The 17493-nt window shown below is 42.6% G+C and overlaps 1 protein-coding gene and 1 long non-coding RNA gene across 2 annotated transcripts; one reads left to right on the forward strand and one right to left on the reverse strand.

The window, feature by feature from the left end:
- Nucleotides 1-3423: 3423 nt before the first annotated feature.
- On the reverse strand, nt 3424-5321 carry LOC307016438. Its single transcript, XR_013801805.1, has 3 exons — nt 4572-5321; nt 4360-4446; nt 3424-4060 (listed from the first exon to the last, which is right to left on the reverse strand). It is a non-coding gene; the product is annotated as an uncharacterized lncRNA (long non-coding RNA).
- A 9026-nt stretch (nt 5322-14347) lies between these two features.
- LOC307015225 (piggyBac transposable element-derived protein 2-like) lies at nt 14348-16582 on the forward strand. Its single transcript, XM_079643718.1, has 2 exons — nt 14348-15927; nt 16027-16582. The coding sequence occupies exons 1-2, from the start codon at nt 15247-15249 to the stop codon at nt 16111-16113; spliced, it is 768 nt and encodes a 255-aa protein (XP_079499844.1). The 5' UTR covers nt 14348-15246; the 3' UTR covers nt 16114-16582.
- The last annotated feature ends 911 nt before the right edge of the window (nt 16583-17493 follow it).

A 17493-nucleotide genomic window follows, 5' to 3' on the forward strand; every position in this document is an offset into this window, starting at 1 on the left:
TGAAATCTTGAAAGGGATGTGTAAACTAGTCATTATATACAGTCTTTAATGAACTATTAACGAGAATAACGAGTAATGAATATACTTTATAGGGATCCTATTAATATCTAATAATAAAAATAATGAAATTCAATAACATGCTTTAACCACTAGGTGTCCCTTTATATCAGCTGTGCACCTTTATGGTGTAGCTGATATTCTGCACAAACTGTGCTTTTGTATTTGCTGTAAAGTGTCTTTATTGTAGGGTATTTTTATTATATGTACAGCACTTTGACTCGACCAAAAATCGTTTAAAATGTGCTATATAAATAAAAACTTGATTTAATTTGTTGTCTAAATGGAGATCTGCTAAGCTAACGCAATATAGGCTATAAGCTCTGACCGTCCACACTCACAACGGCCTATACAAACATAAATAAACCAGCGACTGTATTCGCCATGACACAGACAGTCGGTGGTTTGTACGTGTTTAACTTTTGTCTAGCTTCTGAACAGATATGAGGAGCTTGAGTGCAAACAGCTAACAGCTGATGTTGTTTTTTCTGGGGTGCTCAAGGGTGCTCATTGAAGATGATGTCACGGCTCCGCCTACACTGCGTTACTATAGTTACTGCCCCAGCTCCTAAACTGTAATGGAAGCGCAGCATTAAAGTGAGCCGGGCCTAATAAGGCCTAACCAAACCGAGCGAGGCCGAGCGAGGCCGAGCGAGGCCTGCGTTGGAAATGCGCCATTAGACTACTACATGCCCGGCGCCGGGCCAGGCCCTCCCATTTGACATTCCTGCCCTCCCCCAATAAACCTGTTTTTTATTATTTATAACACTTAAAAAAAAATGTTTTTAATTTTTTTAATTATAAATAAACTTTTATGCTACGATGTATGTGATGTCAGATAGTAACTAAAAAAAAATCGCAGGCAACGTCAAATAAATTCATGTGTCTGTTGTGATTTGTGATTTGTCCACATTTGGACCAATCACAGCGTCACACTCTGCCGCCTATTCTGGATTTTTTTATTGTTTATTGTGCATTCTGTAGACTCCCATTTCTGTTTGAATTACAAAATGGACATCAGAAATTGGCTTAAAAGGTCTAAGGATTTATTGAAACGAAATAGCGATGAAAGAACTGGAGCCGATGCATCTGCTGGCGACCCTGCACCTGCCGTTGCAGCAGCACGACTTAATGTCACAAGCTTGACTTTGGCAAACCCCGGGGCTGAGTTAACGAGCCCAGCGAGCCCTTGACTCATCAACGCGGCCGCCACCAACGCTGTCCTCCGAGACACAGCTCCTTGTGCCCCTACCATCAGGGGCGGACCTAGCACATTTGGTGCCCTAGGCGAGCTTCACCACTGCGCCCCCCCCAAAAAAAATATCAAAACATCTTAACAGTTATACAGTAAAGTACTGCAGCTTTATTTATTACAACCAAGAACAAGAGCTAAGAATGAATGTAAAGTGCACACTAAAGAATTAAAACAAATAAACAACTTAGCTAACAAACAATAATAATATCAATGACAAACAATAAAAGAATGTGCAAATTTGCTTTCAAAGAAAATTAAGAAGAAATGTAAAGTGCACACTAAAGAATTAAAACAAACAACTTAGCTAACAAACAATAATAATAATAACAATAACAAACAATAAAATAACGTGCACATTTGCTTTAAAAGAAAATTATGTATTGTAAAATATGTTACACATGTCAAATAATCAAAATATAATATGCTAAATAAACAAACAAATACATAAATATTACAAATTCACTTTGTCTCAAGAACTATTTACATTCCACTCCCTATCATCACACAAGGTTGGCCTACATATTAGCTCCTACTGGTTTCCATTTACAGTGCAATCCTTCTGGCCTTCCTCGCTGCAAAGTCATCAATCACATCATCATATGAAATCTGACCACCAACCTCATGGTTAATACTGATTACAGCCAGACCACTGAGGCGTTCTTGAGCCATGGTGGACCTCAGGTATGTTTTCAAGAGTTTTAATTTGGAAAAACTCCTCTCGGCTGAAGCTACTGTTACTGGTAGCGTTGCACTGATCCGCAGAGCAATACACAAGTTGGGATATATTTCGGTGAGCTGCTTTGTATGTATGAATTTCAACAACTCAAGAGTTGTCATGCTCTTTGATGGCAAGTCAGGTACATTTTCCAACTCCTGAGCCAGCTCCTTCCCATCCAAATCAGATTGCCCTCCATGGCTTAAGGTGTGTGCAAGTGCCTCTGCTTGCTTCATCAGCTCTTGGTGTGGCAGGTCTGGGAAGTTGTACAGAATGCCAAACTTGTCTTGCACATGTTCAAGAGTGGTAAACCTCTCCTTTTGTGCTGACACTGCAGCATCTACCACCACGTTAAAGAACGTTACCTCCAGATTTTGCAAGGCATTCCTCAATGGCTCATCAGGAGACTCATATGAGAAGTGCCTCTTTGTTGACTTCAGCCGCTTTTGCACAAGGACTGCATCCACATTCATGTCTTCACACATGTCCTTGGCTGATGTTTGTGAAGCCACAAAGCCTGTGGCTCTGTAGGATTTGAGAGCTTTTTCAGTCTTTTTCAGTAGACTTACTGCTACATCCACTTGCATTGTTTGGGACTGCAGGACTTTGCTCACCTGCTGAATTTGACTTAACATGTCATACCAGACCACTGTGCACAGTGAAAAGCGGAATGACCCCACTTCTTCTGCCAGAGACTGGGCTTCAATCCTGATGATTGGGTCTTTTGCCTGGTTTCTCACCTCAAGCAGTGCCTCTCTCACAGCTGCGGCTTCATATCGCAGAGGCTCCACAGCTTTCACTCTGCTCTCCCATCTGGTTTCTGACCACATTTTGAGTGAAAGGTTGACGTGTTTCTTGAGGATGGCCCATCTCTGTGTAGAGGCAGAAAACAGGCAGTATAGCTTCTGCACAATGCCAAAAAATGATATGGCATCTTTGGAGCTTTTGGCAGCATCAGCAATGACCAAATTGAGTGTATGTGCCCCACAAGGCACAAACAAAGCTCTTGGGTTCAACTGCAGTAGCCTGGCCTGTACTCCCTTGTTCTTCCCTCTCATATTTGCGCCGTCGTCATATGACTGTCCTCTGCAGTCATCAAAGGCAATCTGCAACTCCTCCAGCCTCTTCAAAATCAGGGCGGACAAACTTTCACCAGTGGACTCCTCTGCTACTAGGAATCCCATGAAGTGCTCTTTAATCTGGGGGTCTTCTTCCAGTGTCACAATTCTGATGACTACTGACAGCTGTTCAGTGTGGCTAACATCCGGGGTGCAATCTAAAATGAGGGAAAAGTACTTGCATTTCTTTATTTCTTGCACTATTGTTGATAGAATATTTCCACTGATGCATTCAATCAACTCATTCTGAATGGTTTTGCCCAAGTAGTGGTGGGATGTTTGACTTTTAATCTTGTGGATGTGGTCTTTCATCACTGGGTCAAACTGCGCCAAAAGCTCAACCTCTTTCAAAAAGTTTCCATTTGAAGGAGAGTATTTCTGTCTTTCCTCTCAATGCCATATTTCGCCCTGCCAGAGACTGTACAATAGCAAACAGTCGTGTCAGCACTGCTCTCCACCGACTCTTCTCTGCCTCAAGGAGGGCCTGCTCTTGTTTGTCTATTGTTGTACCTTGTTTTAATCGAACTGCCAATTCTTTCCATGACGCCAAATTGTTCAGGTGTTCCGGACTATTTTCATGGCTGGTCAAAGCAGCACTTGCATTTTTCCAATCCGACAGTCCTGCATTTGTTAAATTAATTTGTTTTGGAGATAAAAGTTGACAACAAAAACAAAAAAGACTGTTCTTCTTTTTTGAATATGTCACCCAACTTCTTTTGATCCTTTCTCCATTTACTAAGGTCCTGCTGAAGTACTGGTGGTGGCAACTTCTCCCATCATCTCTCCTTGGGAAAATGAAATCAGGTGTTATCTGATATGGTCCTCTCCGAACAAACTCTGTCCTCATTGTGTCTGTGAGATGTGAAGGGCAGTCAGCAGGATCGGTTGGTAGTGGATCGTCTGTCTTTGCTGCATCTGGAGGGCATGTGAAGCACATTTTCTCACCTCATATTCACAATATCTTCACACACACACACACACACACACACACACACACACACACACACACACACACACACACACACACACACACACACACACACACACACACACACACACACACACACACACACACACACACACACACACACACCCCAATTCCAAAAAGGTTGGGACAGTGTGTAAAATGTAAATAAAAACAGAAAGCAATTATTTGAAAGCATGAGGACAATTAGGTTTATAGCTAAACATCTTTACATTCATAAGGCACACACCTGAGAAGAGTGTATGGGTGGAATCTGTGGTGCAATCAGGATGAGATGCAGCAGGCTGTTCTGACGTTCCTTGCAGTGGTTCTGGGCCTATACATATATAGAGAACACACAAGAGCAAATATATTGGCTGGATTAGAAATGGCACGACAGTCATTTTTACATTCAATTATTTATCATCACATCAGGAACATCTATTGACATATTGTACTCACCAGAACAAACAGACACAGTGGTCAGTGGCAGGGTGGAATCAGTGGTCATCTCATCAGGATGAGCAGCTTGCTGTTCTGACGTTCCTTCATGTGGTTCTAGGTCTATAAATATAGAAAGAACACACAAGAGCAAATATATTGACTGGATTTCACATTAAATTATTTATCATCAGGAACATCTATTGACACATTGCACTCACCTGAGGAAGCCGGCACAGCTGAGGTGCATGGCGGTTCCTTGTCAACTGATGCAGCAGATGGTCCCAGATATTTTAAAAGTGAATCTAAAATGATATAACAAAATGTGTATTATCAACATTGAATCATTTCCATTTGTTAAATGTAGCTATTATTTAGTTAGTAAGCATTAGGACAGCCTGACAGGTCTGATTCAACTAATCAAGAGCTATGCCTATCTTATTAGAACAGTTGAATCAGGTGTGTTAGTTCTGGGTTGGAACGAAAACATTCAACAGGACTGGAGTTGAGAACCACTGAGCTAGTTAGCTAACGTTAGCGCACATTATGACAGGGTTGAATTTGGCAAATGTTTGACTCGGATAGTCAATGTGCTTTCTGAGGTAAACTTAACGTTAGCTAACGTTACCAACTAACTAACATTCCACCACACTGGCTAGCTCGCTACACCAAAACTAACATTGTTTTTATTACTAATATTTCTATTTCATGACACAAAGAAAATAGCCTTATGACAGTTTCGACTGAATGGCAATAACAAACGCTGGCTAGCTAACGTTGGGTTAGCTAACTAGCAAGATTACATGATCCATTCGCTAATGTTGACAATACAATCAAAATTGCATACCTTTCACCTTGGCACGTTTCTCTTCTTCTTCTTTTCTTCTGTTTTTATACTGCGCCCCAGATGGCTTTTGCCTCTTCATAGTTCTCTAACGTTAGTCTTTCTTTCCTCAACGCTCAATTTGATAAACACTTGACCGATACCCATCAATGCACAGCTCTCTAGCATGTTCTGACTGTGAACACCTAAAGCCGAGGCTCTCCGACCGACCGTTTTAGATTTTTGGCTCATTTTCCCTTATGTTAGAATTTTTTTTTTATGTAAGAATAATGGTTGCAGATATAGAGGGGGGGCGCCAAAACTGCGCCAAGCAAAAAAAAAAAAAAAAAAAAAGATTTTTTTTTTTTGTTGCAATTTTTGGCGCCCCCCTCTGGTAGGCTACTTTTGGGCCAGCAACCTCTCAAAGACCAACAGCCCCAGGTGATCTTGGGGTTAATAAACCCAACCAGGTGAAACTAGATCGTTATCCAGGGAGATTGTTTTCAGGAAATAAGCGCACTTTTGCCGCTGCATGGTACAATAACAGGCCATGGCTTGAATATTTGTTAAAAGCAGACGCAGCCTTTTGTTTCCCCTGTAGACAGTTTAAAGTAAATACGTCTTCATCTGATGCGGCTTTTACTGTCAAAGGTTTTTGCAACTGGAAACACGCATTACAGACTGATAAAGGACTGCTAAGGCATGCCGCATCAAAAAACACATTTCATGTGAGAGTTTGTGGAGAGAGAGACAGATACGCGAGGAAACATTTAAGGAAATGAGTACTTTGGTGCACACAGATCAGTTGGCACGGAACCGTTATTACGTGTCAGCTGTCGTTGATATTATAGCTTTTTTAGCTGTCAACCAACTCCCTCTCAGAGGTGACCACGATCCACTCCACAGCATGTCCGAGTCAGGCAGTGGGCTCTTCCTATCGCTGTTTGAGTATACGCTGCACAAAGATGCAGAGTTGGACAAAATAATGTTCTAAGTTAGCTTGGCTCATACTTGCCAACCTTGAGACCTCAGAAATCGGGAGCATTTCAAAATGCAAAATGGGGGGGGGATGCTAGTTTGTCGCCGGAGCTGTTAGATTAACATTAACATGCTTATTGTAGTTCTAAGTGCAGCCTGTAGCACCATCCTTGATGGAGCATATGTGTGGGCAGGAAAGGAGTGAGCAGGGAGTAGAGTAGTTGTCGATTCTTGTTCTGTTTTCTTTGACTATCTGCCTCACCCTGTCCGACTTTCAGTTGCGCGCGCTACTAAAGAGACGTGTTACCATGGAAACCAAACAATGGTGTAGCTGTATTAAAGTCCGAGTGGAAACAGTCCTGAGTAAATCAGATTTTGTCAGAAATCGGGAGAAATATGACCCTGGGAGGAAACCGGGAGAGGGCAATGAAATCGGGAGTCTCCCGCGAAAATCGGGAGGGTTGACAAGTATAGCTCGGCTGAGCGAAAGGATGCACCTGCAGTGCATAGAAATAAACCATGCCCAAGGAGGGCTAAACAGTTCATCGTCTCCGTCTCTACTATTTCTCTCCGAGTGCAACGATGAGGAAGCTGCCATCCTTACCCAGTGTGTGCCTTGCTCGTGATTTACCAGTGTTTGTGTTGCCACGCAAACAATGTTTCAAAAGTGGTTTCTATGTTGCCCTTTATTTGTGTATGTATTTGCGATAAGTGTGTGTCTTTATGCAATGCTGTTGGCCTTGCTGTTTGATATATATTGTGCCGCAGGCCCGCAGCACGTGACGGTTTTGTGTACCCTCCCATGAAAATCGTGGATTCGTTCTGGCGCCGGGTCTGGACTACTAAACGGCATCACGCCATACAAGAGTTTGCTTTTAGCTTATCGGTGGTGACGTGAAGTCAAGCGATAGTGATTTAATTTGTTTATAGCATTACGTTTACTTCTAATCTTATTCCCAATGATCTGATGCAAACATCCCATTGCCTTTTGTCAAGGCGGGCCTTGTGTTGCTAACTTTCGGGTTGGCCTACAAAAAAAGGTGTTTAGCAAGTGGGCTAGCATCGAGGGGCTAATCTAGCTAACATGGTTTGACTAACAGACAAAAACAGATTCACTGCCGAGGGTACCATGAAGGTTTAAATATATATGTCCTATACAAGACTTTGTTTGTTTGATGGCATGACGTTTTAAATAAATTGGAACCGGAGTGGGTAAGGGACCAAAGTAGTGGTGATATTTTAAAAGCTGGTTCTACACATGAGCATGTTTAGTTGTCAAGTAGGCTATGTCGTTTAGATGTATATGGATAGTATTCATGGAACGCAATTAAGCCTCCAGTACTTTTAATTTGTGAAACATGTTCATTGTTTGGGGTTTGGAAAAAACATCATCCTGACCTACTCTGAGTTAACATGGACTACAGGAGTCTTTGAGGTTTGAACGAATGAGGATTGACTGCAAAATAGAATGTGGTGTGGTGTGTCAGTATGCTAACGGCCAGCAGTCTCTTCTGAGTAGTCTGTTAGAAGAAGATATACCTCTGTCTCCTTTAGTCAGGCTGCAGCAGAACCAATTGCTTTATTGGTTGCACCAGTGGATGTGTGTTTACTCAGATGCAGAGCAGAGGGAAGCTAGATAGATGAATTCCTCTTGGCTAGCTGCTAATATTCACAGGCCTGCTTTCCTGTGTACCAAAAGACGAGAGAAAACAATAAAGACAGAGAAAGGCAAGTAAATGATCAAGTGGATGTATATGTGCTGCGAGAGAGGAAAACAGATTGCTACTGAGGCTTCTCCTTGGGTTGCATGATTTATGTGTTTACTCCTCCATGTGTTTAAAGCAAAACCTCATCGGCAAAGCATATCCCCAACACAAGAAAACTGGCGAGTATACTTGGACGGTAATAACACACTGGATGGTGATTTGACTGATGAGAGTTTTGTGACGTTTGGGAATATACTGGGGTAATGAGGAGCGATGATGACCCTGTTTAAACAGTCTAAGTCTTATGTTTAGAGTGAATAGCACTAGTGAATTAAGGGGGTGTCGTACACCACTTAACACAGCCCATTGGGCAAAGGGGTTGCATGTAGTCTCTGAATTTGTCCTAAGTATTTTTGGGCATCGCATGACTTATACCTTCATTTCATTCAAATGGCAGATCCAGCAAATTAGTGAAGGGAGCGATTTTCTGCAGAGCAAACAGGTCTGTTCATGTGCAAATTAAAAGCAAGCAAGCAGATATGAGGTCATTGGTTGCTGTCTTCCAATCCTCTGTCCCATTAACAGCTCCATTTGACTTCATACTGTATGAACAGAAGTTGTGTCGCTTTCTGGAATAGCTGGGGACGTATCCTCCTGATGTTGTAAAGTGTGTATCTGCAGCAGCGGGTTGTAGCAGCGATGTTTGCAGTGAAGGACAGTTTGTTATCTAGGGTCACACCCAGATTCCTTGCAGTCTGAGTCGGGGAAACAACAGAGGGGCCGATGTTGATTGTTAGGTCAAGAGTGGGACACTCTTTTCCCGGAAGGAAAAGCAGTTCAGTCTTGTCAAGGTTGAGCTTGAGGTGGTGAGCAGACATGCACTAAGACAGTGGTCGCCAACCAGTCGATCGCGATCGACCGGTCGATCGCGAGTGTGGTGCGGGTAGATCGCGGGCCGTTAAAAAAAAAAGTAACAAAAGAAAGAAAAATTAAATTAAAATAATTATGTTTGAAAAATACGTTTTTAGATGTAAACCTATCATCCACCACCCCGTTAGCAGGTGCCACTTGATTGACGTATATTTGAGACACCTCAATAATATAATACATTAACCGTGCTTTACGTGAACCTCATCATGACACAAGAGACAACGGCAGGACTGTAATTTCCCGTGTTCACTGAACGCAACAGAGGCAAGACACCACACCAATCAGAGAGTTGCATGGAAATACACTTGTGCTTGTGTCATTCAAGCTCGGCTCTGTGTGTGTGTGGCAATAGCGCATTTATTGTGATAGAGAGAGGGAGAGAGGGACGGAGAGAGAGGGACCGGTGCTAGCGGGTACGGTAATGTTAGCATCTGGTTAGCTAGCTGCACTAACTAACTAACGGACATAAGGAGCTGTTTCCACAACAAGCTGGAGGAGAGTCCTCTCCTGTCAGACTGAGGGGCTCAGGTGAGCTAAAGGACTCTCTGAGTGTTTAGAACGGTTTTGTCACAAATTATTCAAAAGATTATTTCCGCGGCAACCTTCATATGATCATTTATAGTTATACAAACAATAAGAGAATAAATGAAAAACAGGTATGAAATAGCCTACTATACAGTATGTCAGTAAAACAAGAATACAGTTTAAAAGGGGAGTGATTTGTAAAATATCCATAAAGAAAAAGAAAATCTGTTTACAGTTCTGTTTCATATGGGTGCTGAGAGAGGTATCCATAGAACTCTTCATGTTGCTCTCAAAGTGCACCAGATTGATGCTTTCAACTTCAATATTAAAAAAAAATCCGGGGTCCGGGGGAGCATCCCCCCAGACCCCCCTAGAGGGGGTGAGGACCCCCTAGAGGAGGTGAGATCCGCCCCCCAATAGCACTTTACCCCTGCCTATATGCCGTGAGCTGATTATGGAGCCTTCATTGTAACAGTAATTCAGATGCAATTAGCCTATATAAAAGGCCTCAAATTGGAAGCATTGTCTGGGCCGTCTTTTTCACTCAATTCTGCAATAGGTAGATCTCGCCTTTCACCTAGACCGAGGTCGGTGATCTTGGGCTTAAAAAGGTTGGTGACCACTGCACTAAGAGATGTCTCCTATTTCATTTCAAACCTTTATTTAGACAGATTGGTTCCTTGAGATCATCGATCTCATTTACAAGGGAGACCTGCATCATTTAGTTCCACATGAAACATAAAAACAACATACAAACAACAGAGGATATCATATTTACATATTCAACATTTACAAATACCCAGAGTGTCAGAAAGCATTTCATTTAGACATGCCTTAAATACATTCAGAGAAATAAAAATGCTCAATTTCAATTTTGCCTGTAGACTGTTCCAAGCAAGTGGAGCTGCGCACATAAAAGCTGTCTTACCTAAGACAGTCCTTACTCTTGGCACATCTAACAAGACTATATCCTGTGATCGCAGACAATAGCTGCTTGCAACTTTCTGCTTTATCAATGAACAGATATAATACGGGAGTTTGCCCAACATAGCTTTATAGATAAAAGTGTACCAGTGACTGAGCCTCCGTACAGTGAGTGATGGTAAACCTGCCTTGGTATACAATGTACAGTGATGAGTAAGTGCTTTACAGTTTGTGACAAATCTCAGAGCACTATGATACGCAGCATCTAGTTTGCTCAGGTAGTTGGCAGGTGCATTCATATACAGCAGATCACCATAGTCCAGCACAGGTAAAAAGGTCACAGTGACTAGCCTTTTCCTGGCCTCAAGTGAGAAACAGGACTTATTCCTGAAAAAGAAACCTAGCCTAACCCTCAGTTTTTTAAGCAGGTTATTGACATGAAATTTAAAAGAGAGACAGTCATCAAGCAAGATACCAAGGTATTTGTAACAGGCAACAACTTCAAGTTTTGTTCCTTGCGTTGATACAATATCTAAAACAGGCTCTGGTGTCTTTTTAGCTTTTGAAAAGAGCATTATCTTGGTTTTATCCACATTTAAAAGAAGCTTTAGTTCAGAGAGCTGAGTCTGAATAATGTTAAAAACAGCCTGTAATTTAACAACCGCCTCCTGAATGGAGGGACCTGCACAATACATCACGGTATCGTCCGCATAAAAATGTAAAGTAGCTTCATCCACATTTTCACCTAAACTGTTGATATATATGGAGAATAAAAGTGGACCTAAAACAGAACCTTGAGGAACACCATTAGCAATGTTTAACCACTCAGAAGACAGCCCATCAAAGTGAACACATTGGGACCTTTCAGAGAGGTAGTTCACAAACCACCCCACTGCATGGCTGGATATGCCAGTACTGAGTAGCCTCTGTTTTAAGACGCGATGATCAACGGTGTCAAACGCTTTGGAAAGGTCAATAAACAGAGCTGCACAACTCTGTTTATTATCTAGCATACTAGTAATATCATTTACCACTTTCATTGTTGCAGTGATGGTGCTATGTTTCTTCCTGAAGCCTGACTGATGTTTAGACAGGATATCATTTATACATAAAAACTCCTTTACTTGTTCACTCACAAGTCGTTCGAGCACCTTAGCCAAAACTGACAATTTAGAGATTGGCCTATAGTTATTTAAAATAGTTGCCTCCCCTCCTTTCAGTAGAGGCAGGACATAAGCAGACTTCCATACTTTAGGAATTGTATTTGTGCTGAGGGAGAGGTTAAAAAGAGAAGTAAGAGGTGGAGCAATAAAATCTGCAGGTATCTTTAAAAAGAAAGGTTCTACGTTGTCCGGGCCAGCCGGTTTCCTAGGATCTAACTTGGATAAAGCTTCATGGACAATACCAACAGTTAAAGGAGTAAAACTGAAAGGGTTTTCCAGACCACATTGTTCAGAGTCAAGGACTGGAGCGTTCACAGAAGCAGAAGCACAGTCAGTGACAGAATCAAACAGAGAGAGAGAGACAAAATGCTTATTAAAGCAATTTAGCATGGTGGCCTTGTCTGATATAATGCCAGATGCTGTGGTGAGGTACGGAGGTAGCTCATTTGGGATATCACCAGTGGAAATCGATTTTATGGCTTTCCAAAATTTCCTAGGATTATTCAGGTTTTCTGTGGTAACTGACAAATAGTACTTTGACTTAGCACTTTTGACATGTGAAGTAAAGCTATTCCTTAGCTGCCTAAAGCGTAGCCATTCTACCTCTGAGCCTGATTTCCTAGCCTTTGCCCAGGCATTGTTTCTCTCATGAAGGAGACTGGACAGTTCAGCAGAAAACCAGGGATTGTTTCGTCCCTTCACTCTAAATTTACGCAGAGGTGCATGTTTATCTATAATTTTTATAAAACCAAGATAAAAATAAGACCATGCAGTTTCTACATCAGCACACAGATCGATTTTTCCCCAATCAAAATCAAACAGATCATGTAAAAAACCCTGCTCCACTAAGTGTTTTTTATCTCTCTTTGTGATGATGCGTGGTTTAACTTTTTGGACCTTAGTGTCACTAATTGTGGCTACAACACAGTGGTCACTCACATCATTAGCAAATACTCCCACAGATGAGTATTTATATGGAACATTTGTTAAAATGAGATCAATTAAGGAGGATTTATTTGGGGACTTAATATTTGGGCGAGTAGGACTGTCTATAATCTGAGTAATGTTCAAAGAGGTACACAGGTTTTTAAAATCCTCTGACACAGAAGTTAACCAGTCCCAATTAAAATCACCAAGCAGCACTATTTCCTTGTAGGAAAGTTGAGATAACAGTTTTGCCAATGAAGATAAGGAGTCCTTGACAGCCGAGGGGGCCCTGTAGCAACCCACCACCATGACCTGTTGACCCTTTGTTACTTCGACATTCACAGCTAAAAATTCTAGTTGTTTACTAACAGATTTGGAAACCATTTTTGTTACACAAAACTTATTTTTCACATAAATGGCAACGCCACCACCTTTTTTAGGACGGTCAGTGCGATATACATTGTAACCATTTATGTAAATGTCAGAGGCCAAGATCGATTTGTCTAGCCACGTTTCTGATAAGACAATGACATCAGCATCAGTTGAACTCGCCCAAATACGGACAAAATCTAATTTAGGTAACAGACTGCGCACATTTAAATGAATTAAACCTAACCCCGATCTAGAAATAAAATCAGCAGGAGTAGCTATTTGACTAAAACTACTAGGTGGACCCGGATTTGGCTGTACATTTCCTGATAGTAACAACAATAAAAATACCAAGCACCTTTTCCTCTTAATCAACACACATACATTTTCAGCTGTTCTAGAGTCACCAGCAAACTTCGCAAAAGTGAGATTAGAGTTCAAAAAACAATTCTGAAGGACCATTGTGGCAGGCATATGAGAAATACAGACATTTGACGAAATGAATGTCCGCGACAGTGCAACTAGCAATTGTTTGTGCAACCCATCCGAACCTGTACAGGGGATGTCCACTGCGGGCGGCAGAACGGACCCGAATCCAGCAGAATTTTCAGGATGACTAGCGAACTTCTCCTTGTCCAGCACAGTCAAAAAATGGCACAGCAGAAACACGACATTTGCCATTTTCCCAGTCCAGCTCAACAGCATCCACGATGTTCCCGAAGCAAAACCACGTCAGGACAGCAGCAAGGAAATAGGCAAGCAGCAGTGTGGCAACACTCCGGTTTCTCCGCGGTATCTCCAGACCAGGCCTCCCCCGCACAGTAGCACCCAACAGGTGGGAGTAGGCCTCTAACAGCAGGTGGATAGCAGTCTTCAGCCGTGGGAACCACCACCAGCAGAAGCAGAAATGGGTGGTGCTATCAAGACCAGAAAGGACTCTCTTGATCCACTCTTGCTAAAAACATGTGTATTTTCTCCATTCCTGTTCATGTGTCTTCTTGCAATTATTACTGGCCCCGTGCATCTCCTAATCGTTGTAACCTGCTCTCGTCTATCCCACATGCTCCACTGAGATCCAACATCTAGTTTCAGGTTGCCTGTGGAACTGCCAGTCAGCTGTTCCTAAGGCTGACTTCATCTCTGGCTACGCTTCCCTGCAGTCTCTGGATTTCCTTGCTCTCACTGAGACCTGGATTACTCCTTCCAACACATCCACCCCAGCAGCTCTCTCCATATTCCTTCTCCCATACACCCAGACCCACTGGCAGAGGAGGTGGCATTGGTCTCCTGCTCTCTCCCAACTGGAGCTTTTCCCTCTTCAAGCTACCTAACTTCACTCCTTCCACCTTTGAATTCCATGCCGTCAAAGTAACCCATCCTGTACATTTAACCATTGTTGTTCTCTACCGTCCACCAGGCGCCTTGGGAGACCTCTTGGAGGAGTTAGATAATCTCCTCTCACACATCCCTGAAACTGGCCCTCCCGCTGTACTTCTCGGAGACTTCAACCTCCAGACAGGGAAGATAGACGAACTAACATCTCTGTTAACCACCTTTGCTTTCTCACTGTCTCCATCCCCACCAACTCATAACGCTGGCAATGTCCTTGATTTCATATTCTCAAGGAACTGCACTGCGTCTAACCTCTCTGTAAACCCGCTTCACACCTCCGATCACTTCTTCATTTCATTCTCTCTACCCCTTTTCCAAACATAACAAACTAATCTCTTCTAATTCTGTTCCCTCTCCCCCTCTACCTTTGCCTCATCGGTGCTCTCAGCCCCCCCTTTCTCTGACTCGTTCCAACTCCTGCCTCCAAACTCTGCTGCAGAAACTCTCCTCTCTACTCTTTCATCCTCTCTTGACTCTCTCTGTCCTCTCACATCTCGGCAGGCTCGTCAGTCCCCTCCTGATCCCTGGCTAAATGACGCACTACGTGCTAATAGAACCATCCTTCGGGCAGCAGAGCGGAAACGGTGGAAATCCAAACACCATGACGACCTCCTAACCTATCAGGCTCTCCTCTCCTCTTTCTCTGCTTCGATCTCTCAGGCAAAAAGCACTTTCTTTCAAGATAAGATCCAATCTTCCTATTCCAATCCCAAAAAACTATTTTCCATCTTCTCCACCCTCTTGGACCCCCCTAAAGCCCCTTCCCCCTCCTCCTTTCTGTCAAGCGACTTTGTTAACCACTTTGAAAAAAAGCTTGATATTCGTTCTTCTTTTTCTGACACACCTTTACTCACCACTGTGTCATCAGAGCCAGCAAAGAGAGGTCATCGATTCGGTGTGCAGGATGTGATTGCTGCCATCCAAAACGGAGAAAGTGGGTGAGAACTGGAATCTCTGGAATGATCTGTGACTTTGATGCGTACCAAGGCAGTGTCAATGGGATACGAGCCGAGTCTGAACTTGGATTGTCGGGTGATGTTGTAATGAAGCTTGCCTCCACGCTTCCAGTAGGTCAGAACTATAAGATCTACGCAGACAACTACTTCACCTGTGTCCAATTGGTAGTGAAGCTCCTTGATCACGGGATTCATTATGTGGGAACAGCCAGGCAGGTGCGCTTACCCAACTGCAACCTTGAAGAGGAGAAGAGCTTGAAGAAAAAAGGGAGAGGAAGCTTTGACATCCGAGTGGAGACCAACCACAACATCTTTGCTGTCAAATGGTATGACAGCAGAGCGGTCACACTTGTCTCATCCTTGGCTGGACCACACCCTGTGCAGAACATTCAACGCTGGGACAAAGCTAACAAAACCTATGTTGAAGTTGAGAGGCCTTCCATTGTGGCTACGTACAACAAGTACATGGGAGGTGTGGATTTGTTGGACTCGTTTACGGCCAAATATAAGTTCCCCATGAAGTCCAGACGCTGGTACGTGTACATCTTCTGGCACACCATCATCCTTGCTGTGATCAACGCCTGGCTCCTCTACAAGCGGGACTGCAGAGCTCTAAAGATGGCAAAGCAGGAGATCCTGACCACGAGAGAGTTTCAGGCAGATCTAGCATCCTCTCTCATCCTGGTAAGAATGCATTTCTGCTATTTGCCGTTTGTAATATTTTAATTATATTTCACTGTAATATTTTTGACTTGTATCCTAATGCATTTTTGTTCTAATCAGGTGAACACAACTCCCATGAAAACACCCAGCAGCAACTGTGACATCAAGGAGCCTGTTTATTGCTCAGAAGAGACCATCCTCAGGTGATGGGAGTCCACCAAACGGGGCCCCATCCAAGAGATCACAGCCTCCACTGGATGTACGGAAGGACCTAGTGGCACATTTTCCAGTGAAGACAAAGAGAGGACGCTGCAGACACTGCAGTAAAGGTACACAAACACCCAACGCACCAAGTGTGATGTCCGTCTGTGCTTTTCTGACGACAGAAACTGTTTTTTGGACTACCATTGTGTTCATATTTAATAAATGACTATTCATAACAAATATGACTGATGTGTGATTATTATTCATGCTATATACTGATATAGGGCTAAGTAAGCAATCAATCAATCTTGCAAATCAACCATTAGTAGTTCAATATATTTATTCAGACAATGTGAATAGAAATACAGGAATTCTGCTCCCACCTAAGCCCAACGTTGCAATATTACAACATTTCCCTAAAAACGTACCAAAATGTAAAACATGTGAAAACTCTTTCATTTCTGCTCCAGAGGCTCAACAACATCTGAAAGGTCAAAAACATAAATGTTTCTATTGTTGGGCTTTAGGGTTAAGTCTTAAAATGATGCAGGAAAAGGACTTTACATTTTATTATAATTAAAGGCAGTGCTATTCAGTTAAGAGAAGAGAAAAAAGGAAAGCAAATTGTTATAATGGGTGATGTAACATTAATGACATACATAATATGAGGTCCTTGGCACTCAGACTCTAGAGGTGTCATTTTGTGATCATGGGGCATCACCCTTACAGCCTCAGGACAATATGTAACATCCCGTCATGTCTGCTAAATTATTCATGTCATGTTAATCAGGTTCATGTTATTGTTTCACGTTTAGTTCATAGCCCAGGTTAGATTTATGTTTAGTAAAGTCCTTTTGTTCACCTGTCTAGTCCTGTCATTGCACTTCCTGTTTTATTTTTGTACTTACCTCTTGTCTCTCATTTCAGGTCCCCTTACTTCCTCCCTTTGTGTGTTTCCCGCCATCGTCAGCGTCTGCCCCGCCCCTGATTGTTTCCACCTGTTCCCCCTTACCTCATGTATAAATAGTCCTGTCTCCCTTTGTCCTGTGCCAGTTCGTCTTGTGCCTTGTGCCATTTAGAGAGCCAGCTTGTCTCGCCAAGAGATTATTGTACTTTGTGACCATAGTCAAGTTTATTTAGTTTGTAATTTGCTTTGCTACGTTTTGCCTCTCAGGAGTGATTTTTGTTTGAAATGTATACTTTTCCAAAGTAAAGACTTTTTTTTGAACAAACCTTCTTTTGAGTCGTGCGTTTGAGTCCAAGTGTCTGTCAAGGTTCCTAACACTATCATCTGGAGTCAGACACTGGAAGTGTGCTGGAGGCTGATGCGTTGAAAGAAGGGGACTGATGGAAGGATGAGATTGATGAATCTGCGAGGAATTA

Source organism: Notothenia rossii (genome assembly GCF_949606895.1).
Source record: "Notothenia rossii genome assembly, chromosome: 8".
Lineage (NCBI taxonomy): Eukaryota > Metazoa > Chordata > Actinopteri > Perciformes > Nototheniidae > Notothenia > Notothenia rossii.

What these genes read in the sequence shown, in the direction of transcription:
- LOC307015225 (XM_079643718.1), top strand. Translation starts at nt 15,247, where the DNA reads ATGATCTGTGACTTTGATGCGTACCAAGGCAGTGTCAATGGGATACGA. An exon ending in TAGCATCCTCTCTCATCCTG is followed by an intron (nt 15,928 to 16,026) that starts GTAAGAATGCAT and finishes TGTTCTAATCAG; the next exon opens with GTGAACACAACTCCCATGAA.